Raw genomic sequence first — 24,300 nt, 5'->3', positions numbered from 1 at the left:
TAGCGTATACTCCAGGAAAAGCTCCGGACGTATATGTTAAACAGAGGCCGTGACGTCTGGGATCCATCACCCATAAGCTATTATGGCAACTTTTTAATGTAAAGATAATGAAAAGCTCGTAAAAAGCGAATGACGCATATGTTTAATGTAGAACTGTGACAGGTGCCATATAGTGTTAACCCCCCCCCGCGGTATAGGTTAACCCCCCCCCCATGCACGGAAAGAAAGCGAATGTCAACAAAACCATTGAAGGAATTGTATTTTTTATTTTTTAAAGCGTAATTAATAAAAAACCTATATACGAAAGTGTCAATGAGTCTTAAAGGGGTTATCCCACAATCAATATTTATCACCTATCCACAGGTTAAGTGATAAATATCTGATCGGTGGGAGTCTGACCGCTGGGACCCTCACCGATCCTAAAAACGAACTTAGGGCTTGTCCACACACACCGGAATTTCTGCAGCAATTCCGTTGAAAACGCAGAAATTCTGCTTTGGCAAAAACGCACCATTTCCTCAGGATAGGCCATTCATTTCTTAGGACTGGACAACTCCTTTAACTTGTTAACCACTACTTTTGCTTCTAGGAAGTCATCCGTGTGCTGTCCATTTTTTGCAGATACGATCACGTGACCTTCCTATAGGTGCAGACCGCAAAATACCAATGATACACGGAAGCAACACAGGTGTAATACACGAACACATGGAACAATTGCGAAGCAACTCGGATACGTAGTTTGCGGCTCGATCATTGGCAACGGTCATGTGTATGACACCTATTCAGATACCAGGCCTAGTGATTGTTGTTACTGTAGTAGATCAGTCTCTTATTGGGGATAATAATCAACATGCAAGGATTTTGCTTCCTGCAGTTCAAGATGTGTTCTTCAGATTGGCTCATATCCTCATTAGAAAGTGGCACTTTTATCTGTCGTCCATTTCTGAGATTTTATTATCTTCCTCTTGATACTGGCCAGAGGACGATATCATTTCTTTGTTGCGTTGTCTTAGATCAGTCGTGTCTCTGCGTTGTGTTTTGGAATGTGATTCAGTTCTAAATCTTCCACATTACATTTTGATTAACGTGTTCATCCAAAATCCATTTACTGCTAATTAATATCGCTTGGCACGCGTGACTGACGATTGCAGGGCTTGCATAGAACTTATCGTCCGGTCATTTTCCTGCGGGTACTGCGGTCTTCTCTAAATCCTTCAGTGAAATATCTCTTGGGCCTTATGCACATGGCAGTGCTGTGGGTAGAGACCTGTACGGTGGCACATGGCGTGCTTAGGAGTCCATATAAAGTACCCGTGTGCCTGTGTGGTGCATCCGTGAGGCACCATATTCTTCACTAGACACAATACTTTTAGGATAGAATACCTCCTGGAATCTGCAAAGAAAAAAACTCAATCCCTCCGGGTCAGATTTATTTGTGTGGTGTTGGGAGGTCCCATGCAATGTTTTTTTTCCATAGGGAAACATTATGGTCCCCTTTATCTTAGAGTTGCCCTAATAAAATCAAGTCAGTGGCTCCACAAATTCAGGAAAGTGTACCCTGTATGCAAATTCAGCACCTCGCTCTGACAATCCTCAATTCTGGAAAATTGCTTAGTGTGTCGTCATATGGCATTGTTCATTGAGTAGCTAAGGATTCCTGAATGACCCTACAATGTCCCAGTCTTCGGGCAGCTGCGCCCATATTTGAGACTTCTTGGCTCTTTGATGATACTGCAGGCCAGTGCTTGGAAGGAGTGTGTAATTTTGATAATTACTTTTCTAAACTGCCCCCATTTCCTTCAGATCTTAACATTTTGGTCTGAAATATCTACATTGTTTTCTTGGAAGAATTTAAAAAATAAAATCAACATAGAATTTTCCTTGTCCTGACGGGCCATCTACACATTCTTGTTAGTGACCAATATGGCCGTGATTATTTCTTTCACCCCGCAATGCCTAGTTATGCATTGACAGTAATTGACATTGGTCTAGGGCAGGGGTCTCAAGCACGTGGCCCGCTGCCCATATATGGACAGTGTGTCAGGGTCCTGCCCAGAGCGGAGCAGAGCGCTGGTGTCGGTTCTGCTCCGGGACTCTGTGGAATTCCCTGACATCGCTGCCCATATATGGACAGTGTGTCAGGTTCCTGCCCAGAGCGGAGCAGAGCGCTGGTGTCGGCTCTGCTCCTGGACTCTGTGGAATTCCCTGACATCGCTGTCCACATATGAACAGCAATGTCTGGGGCTTCCCCAGAGCCGGAGTCCCGAGCAGAGCGCTGGTGTCGGCTCTGCTCCGGGACTACGTGGAATTCCCTGACATCGCTGCCCATATATGGACAGTGTGTCAGGGTCCTGCCCAGAGCGGAGCAGAGCGCTGGTGTCGGCTCTGCTCCTGGACTCTGTGGAATTCCCTGACATCGCTGTCCACATATGAACAGCGATGTCTGGGGCTTCCCCAGAGCCGGAGTCCCGAGCAGAGCGCTGGTGTCGGCTCTGCTCCTGGACTCTGTGGAATTCCCTGACATCGCTGTCCACATATGAACAGCGATGTCTGGGGCTTCCCCAGAGCCGGAGTCCCGAGCAGAGAGCTGGTGTCGGCTCTGCTCCGGGACTCTGTGGAATTCCCTGACATCGCTGCCCATATATGGACAGTGTGTCAGGGTCCTGCACAGAGCGGAGCAGAGCGCTGGTGTCGGTTCTGCTCCGGGACTCTGTGGAATTCCCTGACATCGCTGTCCACATATGGCCTTATCCACAGAGGGCACTGTGGCCTTATCCACAGAGGGCACTGTGGCCTTATCCACAGAGGGCACTGTGGCCTTATCCACAGAGGGCACTGTGGCCTTATCCACAGAGGGCACTGTGGCCTTATCCACAGAGGGCACTGTGGCCTTATCCACAGAGGGCACTGTGGCCTTATCCACAGAGGGCACTGTGGCCTTATCCACAGAGGGCACTGTGGCCTTATCCACAGAGGGCACTGTGGCCTTATCCACAGAGGGCACTGTGGCCTTATCCACAGAGGGCACTGTGGCCTTATCCACAGAGGGCACTGTGGCCTTATCCATCTAAAAAGGGGCTGCCCAATCTTGACATGTGTGCTAACTGAGCCGCCGGACTGCATTTAGCGACACTTAGGCCTCATTTACACGAGCGTGTGCGTTTTGCGCGCGCAAAAAACGCAGCGTTTTGCATGCGCAAAAGGCACTTGACAGCTCCATGTGTCATCCGTGTATGATGCGCGGCTGCGTGATTTTCGCGCAGCCGCCATCATAGAGATGAGGCTAGTCGACGTCAGTCACTGTCCATGGTGCTGAAAGAGTTAACTGATCGGCAGTAACTCTTTCAGCACCCTCGACAGTGCATTCCGATCACCATATGAAGTAACCTGTTTAAAAAAAAAAGAGGTTCGTACTTACCGAGAACTTCCCGGCCGTTGCCTTGGTGACGCGCCTCTCTTGACATCTGGCCCCACCTCCCTGGATGACGCGGCAGTCCATGTGACCGCTGCAGCCTGTGCTTGGCTTGTGATTGGCTGCAGCTGTCACTTGGACTGAATTGTCATCCCGGGAGGTCAGACTGGAGGAAGAAGCCGGGAGTTATCGGTAAGTCAGAACTTTTTTTTTTTTACACGTTCACGTATATTGGAATCGGAAGTCACTGTCCAGGGTGCTGAACCAGTTTAACTCTTTCAGCACCCTGCACAGTGACTGTCTCCTGCCGGGTTCGGTCAAAACGAGTTCGGCCGAACTCGGTAAAGTTTGTTTCGCTCATGTCTAAGACACTCCGTTCGGATGTTTGTAAACAGAAAAGCACGTGGTGCTTTTCTGTTTACATTCAGTTTGACAGCTCTTGCGCGAATCACGCAGTTCGCACGGAAGTGCTTCCGTGCGGAATGCGTGGTTTTCACGCACCCATTGACTTCAATGGGTGCGTGATGCGCGAAAAACGCACGATTATAGAACATGTCGTGAGTTTTACGCAACGCACTCGCGCTGCGCAAAATTCACGCATTGTCTGCACTGCCCCATAGAGTAATATAGGTGCGTACGACACGCGTGAAAAGCACGCGCGTCACGCGCGTATATTATGCTCGTGTAAATGAGGCCTTAAACTGGAAAGCTGGATTGTTGAAATAAGCACGAGGAGAAATATCTCAAATTTTAAACCTAGCGCTATTATTATAGTAATGTAGTATTATAGTAGTTCAAATAACTAATTGATTAACAATAATTTTGTGTTTTATCAAATTTGAAAGTAATGCGGCCCGTCAACTTCCCATTTTTTCTATATGCGGCCCACTTACCCGGCCGAGTTTGAGACCCCTGGTCTAGGGCTACACGGCGACTCTAGCTGCGACACATGTCACACGGCCGCAGATGGCTGTATGCCCCAAGAAGCATCACATGTAATTAAAGGGAATGTGACCGCGTTACGTTGTATTTGTGTTGGATTTCTTGCAATTGTCTGGCGGTCACAGCAACCTGCCGGTCGCAATGTGGCCACATTAACTTTAATTATGTGCAAAGCACACCGCAATCTGTGTCGCGGCCAAAGTTGCTGTGTAATCCACAATTTCTATTGAAGATGCCACGGTTCTCTTATTGAAACCCAGATTCTCCAAGATCAAAAAGACTTTGAAAAACATGTTTAGCAATTTGACCGAAAAGGATTTAGGGTATGTTCACACGCAGAGTTTTCAGGCGTATTTCGCGGCGTAAACGCCTCGAAATATACCTGAAAAAACGGTAACTAAACTCCTACAAACATCTGCCCATTGAAATCAATGGGAAAAATAGTGTTTTGTTCAGATGGGGCGTTTTTTTACACCGCTGTTTTAAAAGACGGCGTGTAAACCCCCCCTCCGTAAAAAGGAGCATGTCAATTCTTGAGCCGTTTTTGGAGCTTTTTTTTTCATTGTGTCAATGGAAAAACAGCTAAAAAAAACACGGAAAAAAAAATGTTTTCAGCTTCAAAAACGGTTGATAATCAGAGGCTGTTTTCTCCGTCATCTTCAGCCGTTTTTGCTTGTGCGTGTGAACATACCCTTATATTTGCTGCAGATTTTTATTTTGAAGGGAAATGCTATTTAGCCAATTCTCTATTGTTCTGTCACCAGTTCTCCGAAATCTCCTCTTTCCTGCCGTTGATGTACTGCTTTATAAATAGTTTTCCCTCAGATTCCTCTTCTTACTATTCCTGTGTTGCTGTGGCATGAGGGTTTTCTCTTTGAGGTAAAAGCTGTGAAGGGCGGCTCGTTCTGTAACCGCCGGTGTCTTTTTTTAGGCCTCTGTTTAGAGGAAAAGTTTAAACAATTGGAAAGGTTTAGTCATTCTGCGCCTGGTTTCTCCTCTCATCAGAAGACTTAGGTCACATGTTTTTCTTTAGAGAATAAGGTGGCGTCTTTTACTTCTGTTTCATCATTTCCGGGGATTCCCATAGTCTTAAACCAGTGACTTTAGGTATGAAACCCTCACACCCCCAATTCTCTGAATTTTTATTTCTTTTACATCCTGCCAAATTGTTTTAATCGTCCAAAATACATATTAACCCTATAACTCTTCGGCCTTGTGCCCACAGCAAAGCCTTTGGTCTATAGTATGTGTGCTGCGGTTTGGCGCCTCTGTGAGAGGAGAATACCTCTGTATTACGGCATAGAATCCATGAGGAAAACAAAATGTTATTTTACCTTTTATTATATCGCAATAGGGCCGCTATTACATTTTTCTGGGCCCGAATGTTTGGGGCTTATTCATGGGAAACAAACGATAGGATTGCACTTAAATGGACACTTGCGTCCAAATTCAGGGCACATTTATTTCACATAAGGTAAAAACCTAAACCAGAAAGGGATGCATTTGCGGTCCTGCTATGGGTACCTGACGGCCATAATAACTATATTATTATAATACAAGCAAGCACAAAATATAAATTACAGCTGCTCAAAGACAAGTAATGATATTTGAGTTACAGTCCTCAGTACTAGATCCTTTTACATAACTGTTCAGAGACATTTCTTATTAGATTTCCTCATTTATGAGCCCTCGTGTCTCTCGCAGTTAAATGACTGTAATTGGGTTACGTGCATGGTTCTGCTAGATAATATTGGTATAAATGTCCAGCAGCAGTATATATGTCAGGGTGTGTTTACATCTGTGTCGGAGGCTCCGTCGCTGGGAAAAATAGTGCAGCATGCATCGCTAATTTGTCCGGTAAAACGACGGACACCATGATGGAAACCCGATGAACATCGTTATAGTCATAAGGGTCCGCTGGGTGCCGTTTGTTTTATGAGACAAATCCGTTACAGCCGTCATTTTCGTTCTGCTCCTATGACAGAGCGAAACAGCGGAAAAGACAGACGCAGATGTGAACAGAGTCTAATCCGTGATTACAATGTTCATGTTACAGAGGAGGTCAGCCTGTGAATCTGCAGGATTTATCCGAGAACAGATTGGGAGCACATCCCTTTCCCTAATGTTTATCTCTTTAAATCCTGCTCTGCTTGTACTCAGGAAGACATAATAATTTTTTTTTACTATGCGAACACATTGGTCGCTGTTACCATCTTTTACATAAAATGTGCAGGGTTCTCAGATTTGCTCTTCTCACCCAGGAGCGTTGATAGTTTTTGTGTCTCGCAAAGATAATCACAAACGCTTTGCTTTTCTCCAGGGAGAAGTAAGTTGAGCAGCATGACGTAGATCTGATAATAAGGAAGTAATTGTGTTCTGCAGAGCGTTGCACTGTACTGTGTAAGGGATCGGCAGCTAGGTGGTTATCTCCACTTCCAGATGTCCTACAATAATGGGGTGAGCTAAACAGAAGATATTAAGCCTTGCGTATGAAAAATATATTGTAGTTATATGGTGTGGACACTTTATAAAGGATATGAACACTTTTGCTCCCATTATTTTGTTTCTTCAATGTATCAACAACAGTGGTCTCCAACACGTGGCTCTCCAGCTGTTGGGTTACTACAACACCCAATATGTTCCGACTGCCTGTGGATCTAAGCTGTTGGTTGCCCAACAGTTGGGGAGACGCTTGTTTGAGACCAATAATCTAGAAAACAAAAAGGAAGAAACTTTGCGTATAGTCTTGATTAACCCCTTCCCTCTTTAGCCACTTTTGACCTTCCTGACCGAGCCTCATTTTTCAAATCTGACATGTGTCACTTTATGTGGTAATAACTCCAGAATGCTTTCACCTATCCAAGCGATTCTGAGATTGTTTTCTCGTGACACATTGGACTTTATGTTACTGGCAAAATTTGCTCGATATGTTCAGTATTTAATTGTGAAAAACACCCAAATTTAGCGAAAAATTGCAAAAATTTGCATTTTTCTCAATTTAAATGTATCTGCTTGTAAGACAGGCAGTTATACCACCCAAAATTGTTGCTAATTAACATCCCCCATATGTCTACTTTAGATTGGCATCGTTTTTTGAACATCCTTTTATTTTTCTATGACCTCACAAGGCTTAGAACTTTAGCAGCAATTTCTCACATTTTCAAGAAAATTTCAAAAGGCCATTTTTACAGGGGCCAGTTCAGTTGTGAAGTGGCTTTGAGGGCCTTATATATTAGAAACCCCCAAAAAGTCACCCCATTTTAAAAACTTCACCCCTCAAAGTATTCAAAACAGCATTTAGAAAATGTCTTAACCCTTTACACATGTCACAGGAATTAAAGCAATGTAGAGGTGAATTTTACAAATTTCATATTTTTTTGCAGAAATAAATTTTTAGTACAATTTTTTTTATAACACAGAAGGTTTTACCAGAGAAATGCAACTCAATATTTGTTGCCCAGTTTCTGCAGTTTTAGGAAATATCCCACATGTGGCCGTAGCGTGCTACTGGACTGAAGCACCGGCCTCAGAAGCAAAGGAGCACCTGGTGGATTTTCGGGCCTTATTTTTGTTAGAATAAATTTTAGGCACCATGTCAGGTTTGAAGGGCTCTTGCGGTGCCAAAACAGTCAAAATCCCCCAAAAGTGACCCCATCTGGGAAACTACACACCTCAAGGAAATTATCTAGGGGTACAGTGAGCATTTTGACCGCACAGCTTTTTTACAGAAATTATTAGAAGTAGGCCGTGAAAATTAAAATCAACATTTCTTCAAAGAAAATGTAGGTTTAGCGATTTTTTTTTTTTCTCATTTTCACAAAGACTAAAGGAGAAAAAGCACCGTAAAATTTGTAAAGCAATTTCTCCCGAGTAAAACAATACCCCACATGTGGTAATAACCGGTTGTTTGGAGACACGGCGAGGCTGAGAAGGGAAAGAGCGCTATTTGGCTTTTGGAGCTCAAGTTTAGCAGGAATGGTTTGTGGAGGCCATGTCACATTTACAAAGCCCCTGAGGGGACAAAACAGTGGAAACCCCTCACAGGTGACCCCATTTTGGAAACTACGCCCATTGAGGAAATTATCTAGGGGTATAGTGAGCGTTTTGACCCAACAGGTTTTTTGCATAAATTATTGGAAATAGGCCCTGAAAATGACAATCTAAATTTTTTCAAAGAAAATGTAGGTTTAGCTAATTTTTTCTCATTTCCACAAGGACTGAAGGAGAAAAAGCACCGTAAAATTTGTAAACCAATCTCTCCCGAGTAAAACAATGCCCCACATGTGGTAATAAACGGTTGTTTGGAGGCAGGGCTGAGAAGGGAAAGAGCGCTATTTGGCTTTTGGAGCTCAAGTTTAGCAGGAATGGTTTGCGGAGGCCATGTCACATTTACGAAGTCCCTGAGGAGACAAAACAGTGGAAACCCCCCACAAGTGACCCCATTTTGGAGACTACACCCATTGAGGAAATTATCTAGGGGTATAGTGAGCTCTTTGACCCCACAGGTTTTTTGCAGAAATTATTGGAAGTAGGCCCTGAAAATAAAAATCAACATTTTTTCAAAGAAAATGTAGGTTTAGCTTATTTTTACTCATTTCCACAAGGACTGAAGGAGAAAAAGCACCACAAAATTTGTAAAGCAATTTCTCCCGAGTAAAACAATGCCCCACATGTGGTAATAAACGGCTGTTTGGAGACACGGCTTGGCTTAGAAGGGAAAGAGCGCTATTTGGCTTTTGGAGATAACATTGAGCAGGAATGGTTTGCGGCGGCCATGTCACATTTGCAAAGCCCCTGGGGGGAAAAAACAATGAAAACGCCCAAAAAGTGACACCATTTAGGAAACTACACCTCTTGAGGAATTCATCTAGGGGCGTAGTGAGCATTTTGACCCCACAGATGTTTCATAGAATTTATTAGAATTGGGCAGTGAAAATAAAAACAATCCTTTTTCTTCAATAAGACGTAGCTTTAGCGCAAATTTTTTCATTTTCGCAACAAATAAAGGAAAAAAAGAACCCAACATTTGTAAAGCAATTTCTACCGAGTACGGCAATACCCCATATGTGGTCATAAACTGCTGTTTGGGCACACGGCAGGGCTCAGAAGGGAAGGACCGCCATTTGGAGTGCAGATGTTTCTGGATTGGTTTCTGTGCGCCTGTGGGCCCAAAACAGTGGAAACCCCCCAGAAGTGACCCCATTTTGGAAACTACACCCCTCAATGCATTTACCTACGGGTGTAGTGAGCATGTTAACCCTGCAGGTGTTTTGTAGAAATTAGTGTGAACTCGATGTTGCAGAGTGAAAATGGGATTTTTTCCACAGATATGTGGACAATATGTGGTGCCCGGCTTGTGCCACCATAACGAGACAGCTCTCTAATTATTATGCTGGGTTTCCTGGTTTTAGAAACACCCTACATGTGGCCCTAATCTCTTGCCTGGACAGTCGACCAGGCTCAGGAGTGAAAGGGTACCATGTAAAATTGAGGCCTAATTTGGCGATTTACAAAGTATTGGTTCACAACTGCAGAGGCTCAGATGTGAAATAATAAAAATAAACCCCTGGGAAGTGACCCCACTATGGAAACTGCACCCCTCAAGGCATTTATTAAAGGGTGTAGAGAGCATTTTCACCCCACAGGTCTTTTCCATTAATAAATGCGCTGTGGATGGTGCAAATTAAAAATTTATATTTTTCCCTAGATATGCCATTCAGTGGCAAATATGTCGTGCCCAGCTTATGCCACTGGAGACACACACCCCAAAAATTGCTAAAAGGGTTCTCCCGGGTATGACGATGCCATATATGTGGAAGGAAACTGCTGTTTGGGCACGCTGTAGGGTTCAGATGGGAGGAAATGCCATTTGGCTTTTGGAGCGTGGATTTTGCTTGGTAGTAGTTTTTGTTTGGAGTCTTACTGGTGTTTCCGTTTATAATGTAGGGCATATGTAAGCCGGGCGGAGTATATAAGGGGCATAGTCAGGTGGTATAATAATGGGGTAAAAAAAAACAATAAAATAATCCATAGATGTGTGTTACGCTGTGAAGCAATCCTTTCCGCACAGGCCGGTGTCGCACTGATAAATGGTGTAATTTCTTATCCCCCTTTTGGTCCACACTCCGCGCCTTTGTAGTTTGGGGAATTTTGCTGGGAAAGTGTTGTCCTGGTATAATACGGGCACCGTCGCTTCCAGCGGATATGTTTGGGCCCTCCCTTTCCTGGTTCCCTAATTTTAGGTCCTTGAAAAATCGCCTCTTCAAACAGAAGAAATGTTCCCCTCGGGCACAACTGCATATTTTTTTATTTCCTGACTTATTGGAGCCTTAACTCATTTTATTTTTCATAGACGTAGCGGTATGAGGGCTGGTTTGTTGCGGGACGAGCTGTAGTTATTATTGGTACCATTTTGGGGTACATGCGACTTTTTGATCACCTTTTATCCTATTTTTTGGGATGCCAGGTAAACAAAAAAACGCAATTCTGGCACAGCTTTTTTCGTTTTTTTTATACAGCGTTCACCATGCGTTATAAATTACATGTTAACTTTATTCTGTGGGTCAGTACGATTCCGGCGATACCGAATTTATAGAACTTTTTTATGTTTTACAACTTTTTGCACAATAAAATTACTTTTGTAAAAAGAATGTATTTTTTCTGTCGCCAAGTTGTGAGAACCATAACGTTTTAATTTTTTTGTCGACGGAGGTGTATGAGGGCTTGTTTTTTGCGGGACGAGCTATAGTTTTTATAGGTACCATTTTTGGATACGTGCGACTTTTTGATCACTTTTTATTCTAATATTTGTAGGGCAAAGTGACCAAAAAACAGAAACTCTGGTAACGTTTTTTACGGTTTTTTTTACGCTGTTCACCGCGTGCAATAAATAATATAATATTTTGATACCTCCGGTCGTTACGGTCGTGGCGATACCAAATACATATGGTTTATTATTATTTTTCAATAATAAAGGACTTGATAAGAGTAAAAGGGGGATTGTGTTTTATTTGATTACTTGAAACTTTTATTGTTTTCAAACTTTTATTTTTTGCACTTTTTTTTACACTTTTTTATACTTTTTTTACACTTTTTCTCAAGTCCCACTAGGGGACTTGAAGTTCCAACGGTCAGATTTTTTTTTTTCTAATACATTGCACTACCTATGTAGTGCAATGTATTAGATCTGTCAGTCATTCACTGACAGCAAGCCGATTAGGCTTCGCCTCCCGGCGGGGCCTAAATCGGCTTCCGTAATGACAGAGCAGGAGACCATTGTGTCTCCTGTTGCCATAACAGCAGTCGCCAGTCCCGATTGCCTGTCAGGGCTGGCGATATGCTAGTAACCGCTTCGATGCAGCAATCGCTTTCGATTGCTGCATCGAAGGGGTTAATGGCAGGGATCGGAGCTAGCTCCGGTTCCTGCCGTTACAGGTGGATGTCAGCTGTACAGTACAGCTGACTTCCACCGCTGATGACGCCGGATCAGCTCCTGACCCGGCGCCATCTTGCCGGCAGCTACGGAAGCCGATCAGGCTCCGCCGCCGGGCGGATCTTGACCGGCTTCGGTGCTAGGCAGACCGGGAGGCCAGTATTAGGCCTCCGGTTGCCATTGCAGCCACCGGAACCCCGGCAATTTCATTACTGGGGTTCCGATGAGCTGCAAACACCTTAAGTGCAGCGATCGCGTTTGAGCGCTGCACTTAAGGGGTTAATGGCGGGGATCGAAGCTAATTTCGGTCCCCGCCGTTACAGCCGGATGTCAGCTGTAAGATACAGCTGAGATCCGGTGATGATGGCAACGGCTCAGCTTCTGAGCCGGTCCCAAACATTTGGCGTACATGTACGGCAAGATGCGGGAAGTCAGTACTTTCCATGACGTACATGTACGGCAAATGTCGGGAAGGGGTTAAAAATAGCTCCTGTGAACAGATGTGTCTCCATGGTTACAGACTACAAACAAACCCTATGTGTAGTGGATCCTGCCATAAAAAATGGTTGAAAAAGTGCAATTTTATGATATAATGTTATTTGCTAAATTGCTCCGAGTGCAGGTAAACAAGGAGCAGGAGAGGTGTGTGTGTGTGTGTGTGTGTGTGTGTTTCATATTACTCATAGGTGCCCTGAGAACACATTGGGCAATTATAGACATCTGAAAAAAATGGCGACTGGCTGCCATGCTCTATGTTTGCATTGTAGTTCAGGTAATATGAATATTTAGGGGGTAAACTGATAATGTATTTATCTCATATTTTGGACAAAGTACCTCCAAACCGGTCCTTCCTTGTGAGTATAGTCCATAGTCGTCCACTTCAAGGATAAATTAAGGCAAGTGGACTTGTTAGGAAAGGCTTTCTTGATCTCCCGGGATGGGATCTAAACCCCGTCCTTAGCACTAAATATACTGCTCATGCACAGAGTTATTATATTGCCGTATCAGAATTTCTATTGGAAAGCCTTATTAAAGGAATCTTATACAAGTACACATTATTACGATACAGCCTCAGTTTGTGTTGAAAACCGTTAACAGTACATTATGTACTATGTAATGAATGGCTAAGCTGAGCAGTCCTGTTGGGAACGCTTGTGCAGTGCATTTGTCCTGTATGTGTACAGTAATCACAGCTGTATTGCAGCGATCGGTACCAGTGTCTCCAGTATTCAGATACCATAGCTTGTTCTAAATAAATAAAGAGAAACAGAAAGTGGTAAGGCCCTTTTAGGCTATTTTCACACGGAGGAATTTGAATCCGCAAAATTCTGTCTCCCAATCCTTTCAATTGGAGGCGGACGGAAAAAAGAAGCATCCTGCTTGATCTTCTGGCGGATTCTGCCCGAACCTCCCATTGAAGTGGATAGGAGTAGGAATGTTCCTGCTGGTGGCAAGAATAATTCTGAGGCGGATTTTGCAGCGATACCCGCCAAGCAAAATCTGCTGTGTGAACATAGTCTTACATAGGCCAATGATCGCACAAATTACCGTTTGTACGTTCCCGATCATTGCTCTTTGTAAATTGTGCAACGATCAGCTGATGAATGAGCAAACGCTTATTCATCGGCTGATCTTATAGTTTATGCAGCAATAAATATTATCGTTGGAGATGTGCTGCCGATATGATGGAAATGTATGGGGAAAAACAATTTTAGTAGCGAACGCTCGTCCCCATACATAACCAATCATTGCTCCTTGTGAAAAGAACCAAACGATCGCCGATCAACGAGCTGTCTCGTTGATCGGCACTCGTTTTCACGGCCCGCATTGACCAGTGTTCAAAGACCTTTACTCAGATTGTCCGTGTAGACTGTAGTGTTCTACTGCTTGAGACATTCACTTCACATCCACCTCAACCAGCAGTGATGTGGGCTTTTCAGAACTATACTCTGATTATCAGTGCTGTGCAGCGAAGGCATCTTTGATTTTTTGCTTTTTCTGTCCAGGTTTCCGCCAGCAGTTATAAAAACCGGATCTTGCTATTGACCTGTTCCCTGCCCAGCTGCTAATTTCAGTTTTATTGAAGTGGTTTTCTGGTTTAGAAATCCCAACTTCAAAATCTTTCCAAAGGCCCTCCGCCCAGGATCCCCATCTATTAGTCAGAGCAGGGAACAGCTACAAAGAACATTTCTCTCCTCTTCTCTCTTTTCTCTTCTCTTCTCTTCTCTCTCTCTCCATTCTCTTCTCTCTCTTTCTCTCTCTTTCTTCCCTCTTCTCTCTTTCCTCTTCCCTCGTTCCTCTTCTCTCTCTTTCTTCTTTCTTTCCTCTTCTCTCTCTTTCTTATTTCTTTCCTCTTCTCTCTTTCCTCTTCTGTCTCTTTCTTATTTCTTTCCTCTTCTCTTCTCTCTTTTCACTTCTCTCTTTCCTCCTTCTCTTCTCTCTTTCCTTTTCCTCTTCTTCTCTCTTTCCTTTTCCTCTTCTCTCTTCTCTCTTTCCTTTTCCTCTTTTCTTCTCTTCTCCTCCTCCTCCTGTTCTTCCCTTCTCCTCCTCCTCCTCCTGTTCTTCTCCTTCTTCTTCTCCTCCTCCTCTTCTTCTCCTCCTCCTCTCCTTTTTCTTCCTCTTTTTCTTCCTCTTTTTCTTCCTCTTTTTCTTCCTCTTTTTCTTCCTCTTTTTCTTCCTCTTTTTCTTTTCTTCCTCCTTTTTTTTCCCTCATCTTCTTCTTTAAAAGAAGTCTGTGCTGATCGCTGCCAATCTGCCTTCTCTCACCACTTTTGATCATCTGTTATCACTGAGGGAAGCAACGGCTAGCCACACTTCTGATGCAGGTAACATGTAGCTGTTGCCATAAACATATCTCACAGAGCAAATGAAATATTGGCTAAGTGATTCCACATACTGTACCACACCTCCAAAATTGTTAGGAAGTAAGAAATAGAAACTCCCCAGCATTATTTATATACTTAAGAAGGGCAAAATATCAAAACTTTTATTAGACAAAACATGAGGGATAAAATCACATAGAGTATCCCATACAATAGAGTTATACATGGGCTACACATAAATAATGATATGAATGTTCAAATATAGTAGTCAGAAGTAGTGCATAAAATGCATAACAGTGGGGAATTCCATATCAATAGTCATGTGCACGGATGGGTATAAGGTATCTATCTAGAGCATACTGCAGAGTGTGATGAACAAGTTTAGATATATATCCACATAGGAGAAGCGCATGAATGGAGTCTGCAGGAAAGCAAGAAAGTGGCCATCCACCTCCACTATTATAGGATGCCCTATCAATAGTATAAAGAAAGAGTTCTAAGAGTGGATGAATATCCTAAACAAGGTGACTTACCCATATGTGCAAAGTGATCCGTGTGCCCAGTGTAGTGCCCCGACGCGCGTTTCGCGTAGAACGCTTTTTCAAGGGGTGCTGTTGGCAGCCAGTCAATCCGTGTAATGCAAGGGCATGCCAGGTGCACAGAAAAGCCGCAAGGATATTTGCAGTGACAAATCCACACCAAATCGTGCCACGTGTACTACAAATCCCAACATGTCCTGCACATATGTATAAGATAATAGGGCCCAAAAGGGAAGTTTCACTTTGCAATAACTTTAATCACTCCATTCACAAATGGAAGTAGTGTGATAAAAAGGAATAGGAAAATCAAAATCCCTATTGCTTGTCTGTCCGCTAGATTTCTGTGCTGCTTTATTACGGGCTCTCTTCACATTACCTTTAGGGTGTGTATGTTTGACGTGTGCTGCCATATCTATCCCCCAGTTTTAAACTATTTTATGCCTATACAGTTGCATACATTTGCCATTAACTCCCACTATAGAAATAAACGTATACCGCACGGGAAGAAATGACTATTCACTCAATGTATATTATAATGTCATGTTCACACGCCACATGTTCGGGCTGTAAAATTACAGGCTGATTTCAAGAGAAAACGTCCACTGAATCCACGCATTTTTGGAGCTGGTTTTCAAAGCACTTATTTTTGTAAAAGATTTTAAAGCCTATTTTGAGATGTATTTTCAAAGCGTTTTTTGAGGTGTCAATGGGAAATATCCGCTTGTAAAACACTTCAAGAAATGACTAGTAACTTTTTTTTTTTTTTACAAGGCTTTTTTTTCATATTCAGCAGTGTAAAAATACACCTCGTATGAACTGTGCAGCATATTTCCCACAATGGGGGGCTGTATGTAGGTGTATTTTAAGTTAATTTCAGAGCATAATACGCCGTGTAAATATTGGTCAAGGTGTAGGTTCATCAAAGGTGTAGCTAGGCAAGTTATACAGAGAATACTTCATCTTCACAAGTCAGCAAATTTTAACCATAACTTTTTTTTTTTTTCCCCCGTATTGCCGAGCGCGCTCTGTGGCGTTGTAGCGTTATTTACACAGGATTGTTTGTTTGGGCTACTTTGTTACATGAACCTTGCAGGTTAAATCCTAATTCATTCAAAGTCAAATAACCCAATGAATTCTGGTTAAATACTCTGGCACGTGGCCTATTAGTGCTCAGGATGATGCTATACGGGTCAAGGTAGAAATGAGTGAGACGCTGTGTCATCTGGTGCACGCCCAGGCAGACAGGAATTTGTGTTGAGTAATTTACAGTTGCAGTATGTAAATCCCACTGCTGGGGGTGTAAAACTTTCTGTTCCTCTGTCTGCAGGATTTTCAGAAGCGGAATAACTAAACAGTTAACATAAAGTCTGTATTACCTACACCTGCTGTCATAGGCGATCTTTTGCTCCCTGTTATCAGCCATTTCAAGCTGGGGAGTGACTGATTGTAGTGTTTCTTAATGGTCAGGACAATATGTGTTGAAGAAAAAAGGATCAAAAACGGCGCTGCTACTCAATAAAGATGATCAATGATAATGATGTTTATTACAATCCAGGCTACGCGTTTCAATGCCGCACCGGTATCTTCATCAGGCCATATAAAATATTTTATATGGCCTGATGAAGATACCGGTGCGGCATTGAAACGCGTAGCCTGGATTGTAATAAACATCATTATCATTGATCATCTTTATTGAGTAGCAGCGCCGTTTTTGATCCTTTTTTCTTCAACACATATTGTCTTTATTGCGGTGGCCAATTGGCCTCACCGGTTGGGATCTCGGCAGCAGCACTCACTCCATACAGCAATTTCAACGTGATTATCCGTCTGCCCTTTGGTGAGCATTCACTTGTATTTACTGACTGCCACTCCTGGGATTTACTTACACCATGTGGCGCCGTGCTTTTTTTCTTTATTTTTAATGGTCAGGAAGTCTAGAAAAATGTCTGTCCCAACTTTATCTCACATTCTTCCGGTTCTGCAAAAAAAAAAAAAAAAAGTGACCTGATCAATATTGCCAATTTTAGGAATGATTCACATCCCCGTGTAAAAATGTTTGCATTGTTGAAAAAAAGAAAAAGAAAGTTTCACAGGTAGGCCTTTTCCAGACAAGTTTTGTAATAAGGAAACAAAATATATGGGTTTAACGCCAGACATAGAACACAAACCTTTATAACTACCTGGGTAACACGTTTAACACGTTACTTGTCTTCTCCCTGAGTGACAGTCTGTTTAACCCATTTTTATCCAAAGGATGCTTGTATAATTCTGCAGTATGCTGAGCTCCCAGCAATCCCTGCTTGTTCAATGTCTGATGATTTACATTCTGAGACGTGTAATCTTTACTCCAGGCACTGGAGGCGCTGGTTTTAGCATATGATACATGCTTTTGAACTGCGCATTATTTTCCCATTTTATGTCACTTTGTAAAGATCTTACAGAGCACTTTAAAGGGGTTTCCGATCTTTTTTTCTTACACATATCTCTAAAAAGATCAAACTATTTATACATGTACTCGCCTTTCAAAGCTCCTCTGCTGATAGTTCCATAGTCCTCCGCTGGATTTGGTTGACTTGGTCGCAGCTATGGTGTCAGTATGGAAAGCACATCGTCACTGCTGCCAGTGAGTGGTGGCCGTGGCCAAGTGTTGGGCACAAAGGGTCAAGTAAACGAAAAAAGATGGGGCTTTGCAACTCTCAGTGCGGGAGCTTTGAAATTCGATTACGTGACCTTTAATATTTTAAGCCATGTGCGTATCACACTGGGGTTTTACAAATGAGCAGAAAAAAAAACTTTTATATGTAGAAAATATCTTTATGTAAACTGTAAATTTATGAAGTTGAGGTTTACATTTTTAGCTTTAGCTTGTAGTAGAGAATTTTTTTTATGGCGTTTACCATATTACGTTTCTGTTTTATCAGATGAGTGGACACTGGTTCATCGTTTATAAGCAACGTAAGAGCAATGGATGACAAGTCCTCAATCCAAAGTTACAACACATCCACAGTAAACAGTGAAGATTTTGTCCTAGTACCTCTGCAAGTGGATGGTTCTTCAAACTTGGATGACAAACCTCAGTTAAAGGTATCTACACGGTATTGATCATTTTTACTGACTACCTTCTCACAATGAGCTGCTATGTCTGATTTTTGGGATTTGAGAACGGGATTTATCTCACTTTGATTGCCAGGAAGAGCTACAAGAGGGAGAGGGAAGGCCCGAGGCTTATGTGGCATCCAAGAAGTAGCTATCAGACCACCAGCTAGTTCCTACCCCAGAATCTAAAGACAGAAGAATTGGAAAGTGCAAAAGGCTGATATAAAGCCTTATTCACATCTGCATTGGGGTCCCGTTCTGACGTTCTGTCTGAGCTTTCCGTCAGAACTGGACCCTGAACGGACACACGGTAACTACGCTATTGCTTCCGGCAAAACGATGGGTCCGGTGCACAACAGAGACAAACGGAAACCATGGGCACCAGATTCGTCACCATTGAAATCAATGGTGATGGAAACGGAAACCTCTGGTTTCCATTTGTGTCTGTTCAGGGTCCTGTTCTGATGGAAAGCTCAGACGGAACTTTAGAACGGGACCCCAACGCAGATGTGAACGAGGCCTAACAGGGAGCAGGCTGGCCACCCTCTGAATTTACAGCAAATATTTATGTTGAGTTCGTGCGGTGATGTATATAGGGTAATGGTGCTGTGGTTATGTGCTCGTCCTTAATGGTCTGAATACATACAGCATCATCTTTCAATCTTGCCGTTTTTCAATGCATTTACTTCTGAAACTAAAGTTGATATGATCGTGCGTAGGACACAAGGACACATTCTAGTGCTTTTATACGGCCGCAAAAAATAAATACGCAAAAAAAGGCCACATACTGATGTCTTCCATGTGCGAATTTCGTTTTTCTAACAGACCTAAAGACTAGAATTGGTGAGACCCTGAGTTTTGCGGATCGGGCACACAGATCCACAAAAAAAAAAGGATGTGTGTATGGCCCTATAGAAATGAATGGGTCAGAATGCTCTCCGTTACAAAAAAAACTGATAGCACACTGAAGAAATTAACTGATGTGTGCATGAGCCCTTACGCCAAATTCAGATGACCGTAGTATACGTCCGTGTGACGGCCATTAAAACAACGGCTGTCACACGGACGCATTTATTTCAATGGGGCCGTTCACACGAAGGCCCCATTTTCTTCAGTTTTTACGGATCCCTCGATAGACTCAAGTCTATGGGGATCCGTGAAAACAGGACCTGTGAATCTGGCCTTAGGATGATATCTAGTGTTTCTATACAAAGTCCTCTGTAATCACACAGGAAGATTTTGTAAGATATTGGGTAGTTTCCACCTCTTAACTTATTGAAAAAGGAAGGATCAAGACCTTGTTGTCCCTCTGATGATGGGAGTAGGACTGACAGAAGCATTAACAGGATTGTCTGGCTCATACAACCCATTTCCATATGCCGTAATAGGGGGGAATCCTCTGCTCAGGCACGTCTTTTATTAAAATCAGATCAGGGAACCGCTACAGAGTGGCAGCACAATGGTGACCGGGCATGCAGCGGTTTTATAAAAACTACAGCAAGTGCTAAAGAACACCCAGAGGTTTGTTTTTTTCCCACTGCAGAAAAACTCATAAATGAAATTTATTGGTATGAACTAGGCTGGATAATAAGGAAAACAATGCCGTGGTTAGCCATGTAGAGCTTCCTCCCTCTGAAACCACACAGATGCTGTGGTTGCTACCGACTGTGACATCTAAGGGTTTGAATAACTGGGCACCTGCTCTACCCGGCATGGGCACCCGTGCCAGGTTTTTGCCACAGCGCCGTAAAAAAAGCAGCGCCGTGGGATAAGGCCCCTTAATTACGCCATAAAAAGGTATATTAGCGGTCATTTTAAACCGAAAAGAAAAATCTCGACATAATAATATTATATCAAAATATTTTTATTGTTACTTTATTAAACATCAATAAATACAAAACATACAAAATTAACCCCCTCCCAAGTATATACTATAGACATATAAAATATAATTAAAAGAATGTGTACCAGGTTCACAAAATACAGTATCAAAAATAGTTATATATAGAGAAATAATTCCTCCCAATAGAGAATCACATCCCAGGTAAGTAATAGCTTATATCATGTGTATGAGTATCAGACTGACAGGTCCCTCCAAACAGTAAAGTATAGCAACCATGTTTAAGATAATGGAGACCTAATCAGAAACAAGCTATAGGCAGTTAGAAATAGAACACAATACCTGTTGAGGACATGATACTGGTGGGATAGGACACCTGGACACCAAGCACCTCGACGCGCGTTTCGCAACCTTCGTCAGGACACCTTACTTACCTGGGATGTGTAAGCTATTACTTACCTGGGATGTGATTCTCTATTGGGAGGAATTATTTCTCTATATATAACTATTTTTGATACTGTATTTTGTGAACCTGGTACACATTCTTTTAATTATATTTTATATGTCTATAGTATATACTTGGGAGGGGGTTAATTTTGTATGTTTTGTATTTATTGATGTTTAATAAAGTAACAATAAAAATATTTTGATATAATATTATGTCGAGATTTTTCTTTTCGGTTTAATATATATGGATTATGTGAAATCTTGAATTTAATGAATTGGCTATGAGTATATATATATAGGTTATAATATATTAGCGGTCATTAAGGGGATATCTATATAATCGCACATTTACGAATATGGCCAGTAGTAAGATTAATTTATTAGATCAGTATCAGACATGACACTCAACTGGAAATAGGCCTTTAGCGGAGTTTGTATAGTAAGTAAATAAATGACAGCACTGGTATCACATGAGATGGTAAAATGGTTTAAGAACTGATTTTTGCTAATAAGTTTCCGTTCACATTAGCATCATGGCTTCCATTCATAAAGGAGCGATGACCGCTATGACAGATCTGTTTTTGAACAGATCCTGACCGATTCTATGGCTTATATTGGGGTCTATCAGGTTTCTGGTATTTTTATGGTAAGTACAGCACGGCTGATTACACTGTTGTCCCCGTAAAAAATACCAGAAGCCCTGACAGAAAGAGCAAACCGTTAGTGTGAACACTACCTTACATGTTAAGTGCCCGTTGTTAGGTGTTCCCTTGTGCATCCTTACAGATCATGTCCAATGGAGATGAACAACTGGAGAAGGCAATGGAAGAAATACTTAGAGATTCTGAGAAAAAGCAAAATGGCAACCAGACTGGAGGTGACGGTGGTGCAGAATCATACGCTGCTTGCTCCTGCATGACTGCAGCCAGAAACCCTCCGCTCACATTAATTTTGGATCCCGACAGCACAGGTTAGTGTTTTTGCCATTATACTGGAGAGTTGACAAAGAGCACCATGATGGATTCAAGAGGTTGTACCAGGACAACCCCTGCCCATATGCCCTGTTAGTGCATATTGATGATTTATGCTTGGGACACCACTAGCTGCCAGAGCAGAGACTTGCTGTAAAGTGCGGTTCCTACTTTGGAGTACTCAGTGCGGCCGTATATTACATGGGCGCTATGTAATACAACATTTGTCCTGAAAGGGAAATCTGCAGCCACTTACAGATTTCCTAAGGGATAACTACTGATAGCCAGGGGTTTTCGCTGGTACTTAGCGGGTCCAGACTTAAAAAAGTGGTTGTCCAGTTTGGACAATCCCTTTAAGAAAAACCGAAAATAACTTTTATTTTTTCTAATGTTCACCTAATATTGCAGGCAGTCGGAATGATGTCAATAGAAAAGCCTGGTTTAAATTTGATGGCATAAATCCGCTGCATTTGATGAATATAAAATATATGCTTGGTATTGTGTTGGTATTTCTGTATTGATAAGGATATTTTCTTTCTCACTCTATGTTGTCCTTTTTTTTTCCCTTAGAGGTTCCCGCACAGAACAACAGACTGGATACGAACCCTCCAGAAGAGGAAAGTGTCTCGTTTCACAAACTCTCATATTTAGGTCATATGAAGGTGTCGGCTCCTCGTAGCGAGACAGAAGCCCTGCGGGCCATGTCCTCCATGAGAGCACACTGTTCAGCTCCAATCACTGTAACTCTCTATGTTCCCAATGTTGCTGAGGGCTCCGTCAGGTGAGTTCAAAGCAGCGAAGTTTTGGTATGGTTAAATAAAATACAACAAAAAGACAGAGGTTCATATGTGTAGGATCTTAATGATAGTATTTCTGTGGATGTACAGAACGTAGCACACCCCTCTGTATCATGAAGTAGTCTCTATTTGTTGGTATGTGCATGATATTCCTGATGAGGCAGTCTAACATGTTTATCTTTTTCTTTTTCATAAAAAAAAATAGTACAGAGGCACGAATATATGTAGTTGTGGTGTAAAAAAACAAGACATATATTTATATAATTTCACAATGTCCATGTACACCGATCAGAATCCCTTTTACTTTAAGGGATATTCCCAAAATCATAAATTATCACCTATCCACAGGATAGCTGATCATTTTCTGATCGCTGGGGGCCCCACCAATCGTGAGACTTTACCCCAGATCTTCCTCACTGCATTACCGCAAAGGACATCGAATGGAGCGGCAGTCGAGCATGCGCGGCAGTCGGACATGTGCGCTCCCGCTCTGTTCAAAGTCTATGGGAAGCGGTATCAGCTGAGGTAGAAAGCAACATTTCTTCAGGTGGGACAGAGATTGGATAGAAGGGAAAACGTTTACTTTTTGACAACCACATAAATTTTTTTTCATATGTGTAACACAATTTTGAGCTTGATGCCAGTAAACACAGGGGCTATCAATCCTCCTCATCCTTGTTAGCCTTTGGCCCCACAACGTTTCTGGGGTCACACCCGCTTCCACAAGCAACAAATGAATTTCTTTCAATCACCCCTTGGACCAGTACTAATTCAAACAATGAAGGAGTCCAGTCTCCATTCCTGGATAAGTGGGATCTCCCATGTACTATAATAAAGAGGGACCATGCATATCTGGTGAATTTGCTATAAAAAGGAATTCCTCAGCAAATCCAAAATACACAGGAACTTAAGTGCATTTGAGAAACACAGTATCAAGCGGTACCACATAGAAGAAGCATACAAGCGGTACCACATAGAAGAAGCATGCAAGTGGTACCACATAGAAGAAGCATACAAGTGGTACCACATAGAAGAAGCATACAAGTGGTACCACATAGAAGAAGCATACAAGCGGTACCACATAGAAGAAGCATACAAGTGGTACCACATAGAAGAAGCATACAAGTGGTACCACATAGAAGAAGCATACAAGTGGTACCACATAGAAGAAGCATACAAGTGGTACCACATAGAAGAAGCATACAAGTGGTACCACATAGAAGAAGCATACAAGTGGTACCACATAGAAGAAGCATACAAGTGGTACCACATAGAAGAAGCATACAAGTGGTACCACATAGAAGAAGCATACAAGTGGTTGTGTGCTTTTTGCTATTATTTTCCACAGAACAAAAAATAAAATAAATACTGTGTTGGCTCAAAAATGCACAAGGAATTCATAAATGTGATGGTTTTAGGCTGTTCACATCAGGTTGGAACACTATGTATGGCATATGCACTTCGAAAGCTCTGAATGTATCCATAGAGTCCCACAAAAAGTGTCCTTTTTGGCATAAGTCAGGGAAATATGTGTGGACGTACCCTATGGGCGAAGGATTTCACTGAATGCCTATGAAGTGGCATGCATTGGAGCTGTGTGTCGGAGTTATACATCGGGAAATACCCCTGACATATACCTCTGACGAAAGGTTCTGATGTGTTGTGAACAGAGCCTTACTTGTACATGTTCATGTATTAAAGGGAAAACTGCCTATTACAATGTCTATATTAAAAAAAGAATTGTAATGAATGCACAGTTGACTGTATGAGTGCATGCTTTGGACCTTATCACTCGTGAACTATTATAATACCACTTAACTTATTTGCTTGTTTTACTTTTATGAGCTGTCGTGTAGTAACACAAGGTTCCAGGAAGCATTGCCTAATCTTTAAAACCCCTGTATTGTTTTCTCCAAAGCTTATTACAACAGACCTTAATCAAACCTCTTCTGTTTTTTATGGTGGGAAACGTCTAAAAAAAAGTGATACTCCGTTTTAGTAG

General features: G+C 42.3%; 1 protein-coding gene across 2 annotated transcripts in view; it reads left to right on the top strand.

Moving 5' to 3' along the window:
• RABGAP1L (RAB GTPase activating protein 1 like) overlaps window positions 1-24,300 on the top strand; it is a 237,701-nt gene that overhangs the window by 2,684 nt on the left and 210,717 nt on the right. For both annotated transcript variants that reach the window (XM_075833054.1, XM_075833055.1), the window contains exons 2-4: window positions 18,069-18,231; window positions 21,317-21,500; window positions 22,072-22,282. In XM_075833054.1, the coding sequence (XP_075689169.1) occupies window positions 18,112-18,231; window positions 21,317-21,500; window positions 22,072-22,282 (515 nt within the window). In that variant the 5' untranslated portion in view covers window positions 18,069-18,111. The remainder of the gene's footprint in view (window positions 1-18,068; window positions 18,232-21,316; window positions 21,501-22,071; window positions 22,283-24,300) is intronic.

Source organism: Rhinoderma darwinii, chromosome 7, assembly GCF_050947455.1.
Source record: "Rhinoderma darwinii isolate aRhiDar2 chromosome 7, aRhiDar2.hap1, whole genome shotgun sequence".
In the NCBI taxonomy this organism is placed as follows: Eukaryota; Metazoa; Chordata; class Amphibia; order Anura; family Rhinodermatidae; genus Rhinoderma; species Rhinoderma darwinii.
The sequence above is the reverse complement of the archived record's forward strand: the minus strand, read 5'-3'. Positions and strand labels throughout refer to the sequence as shown.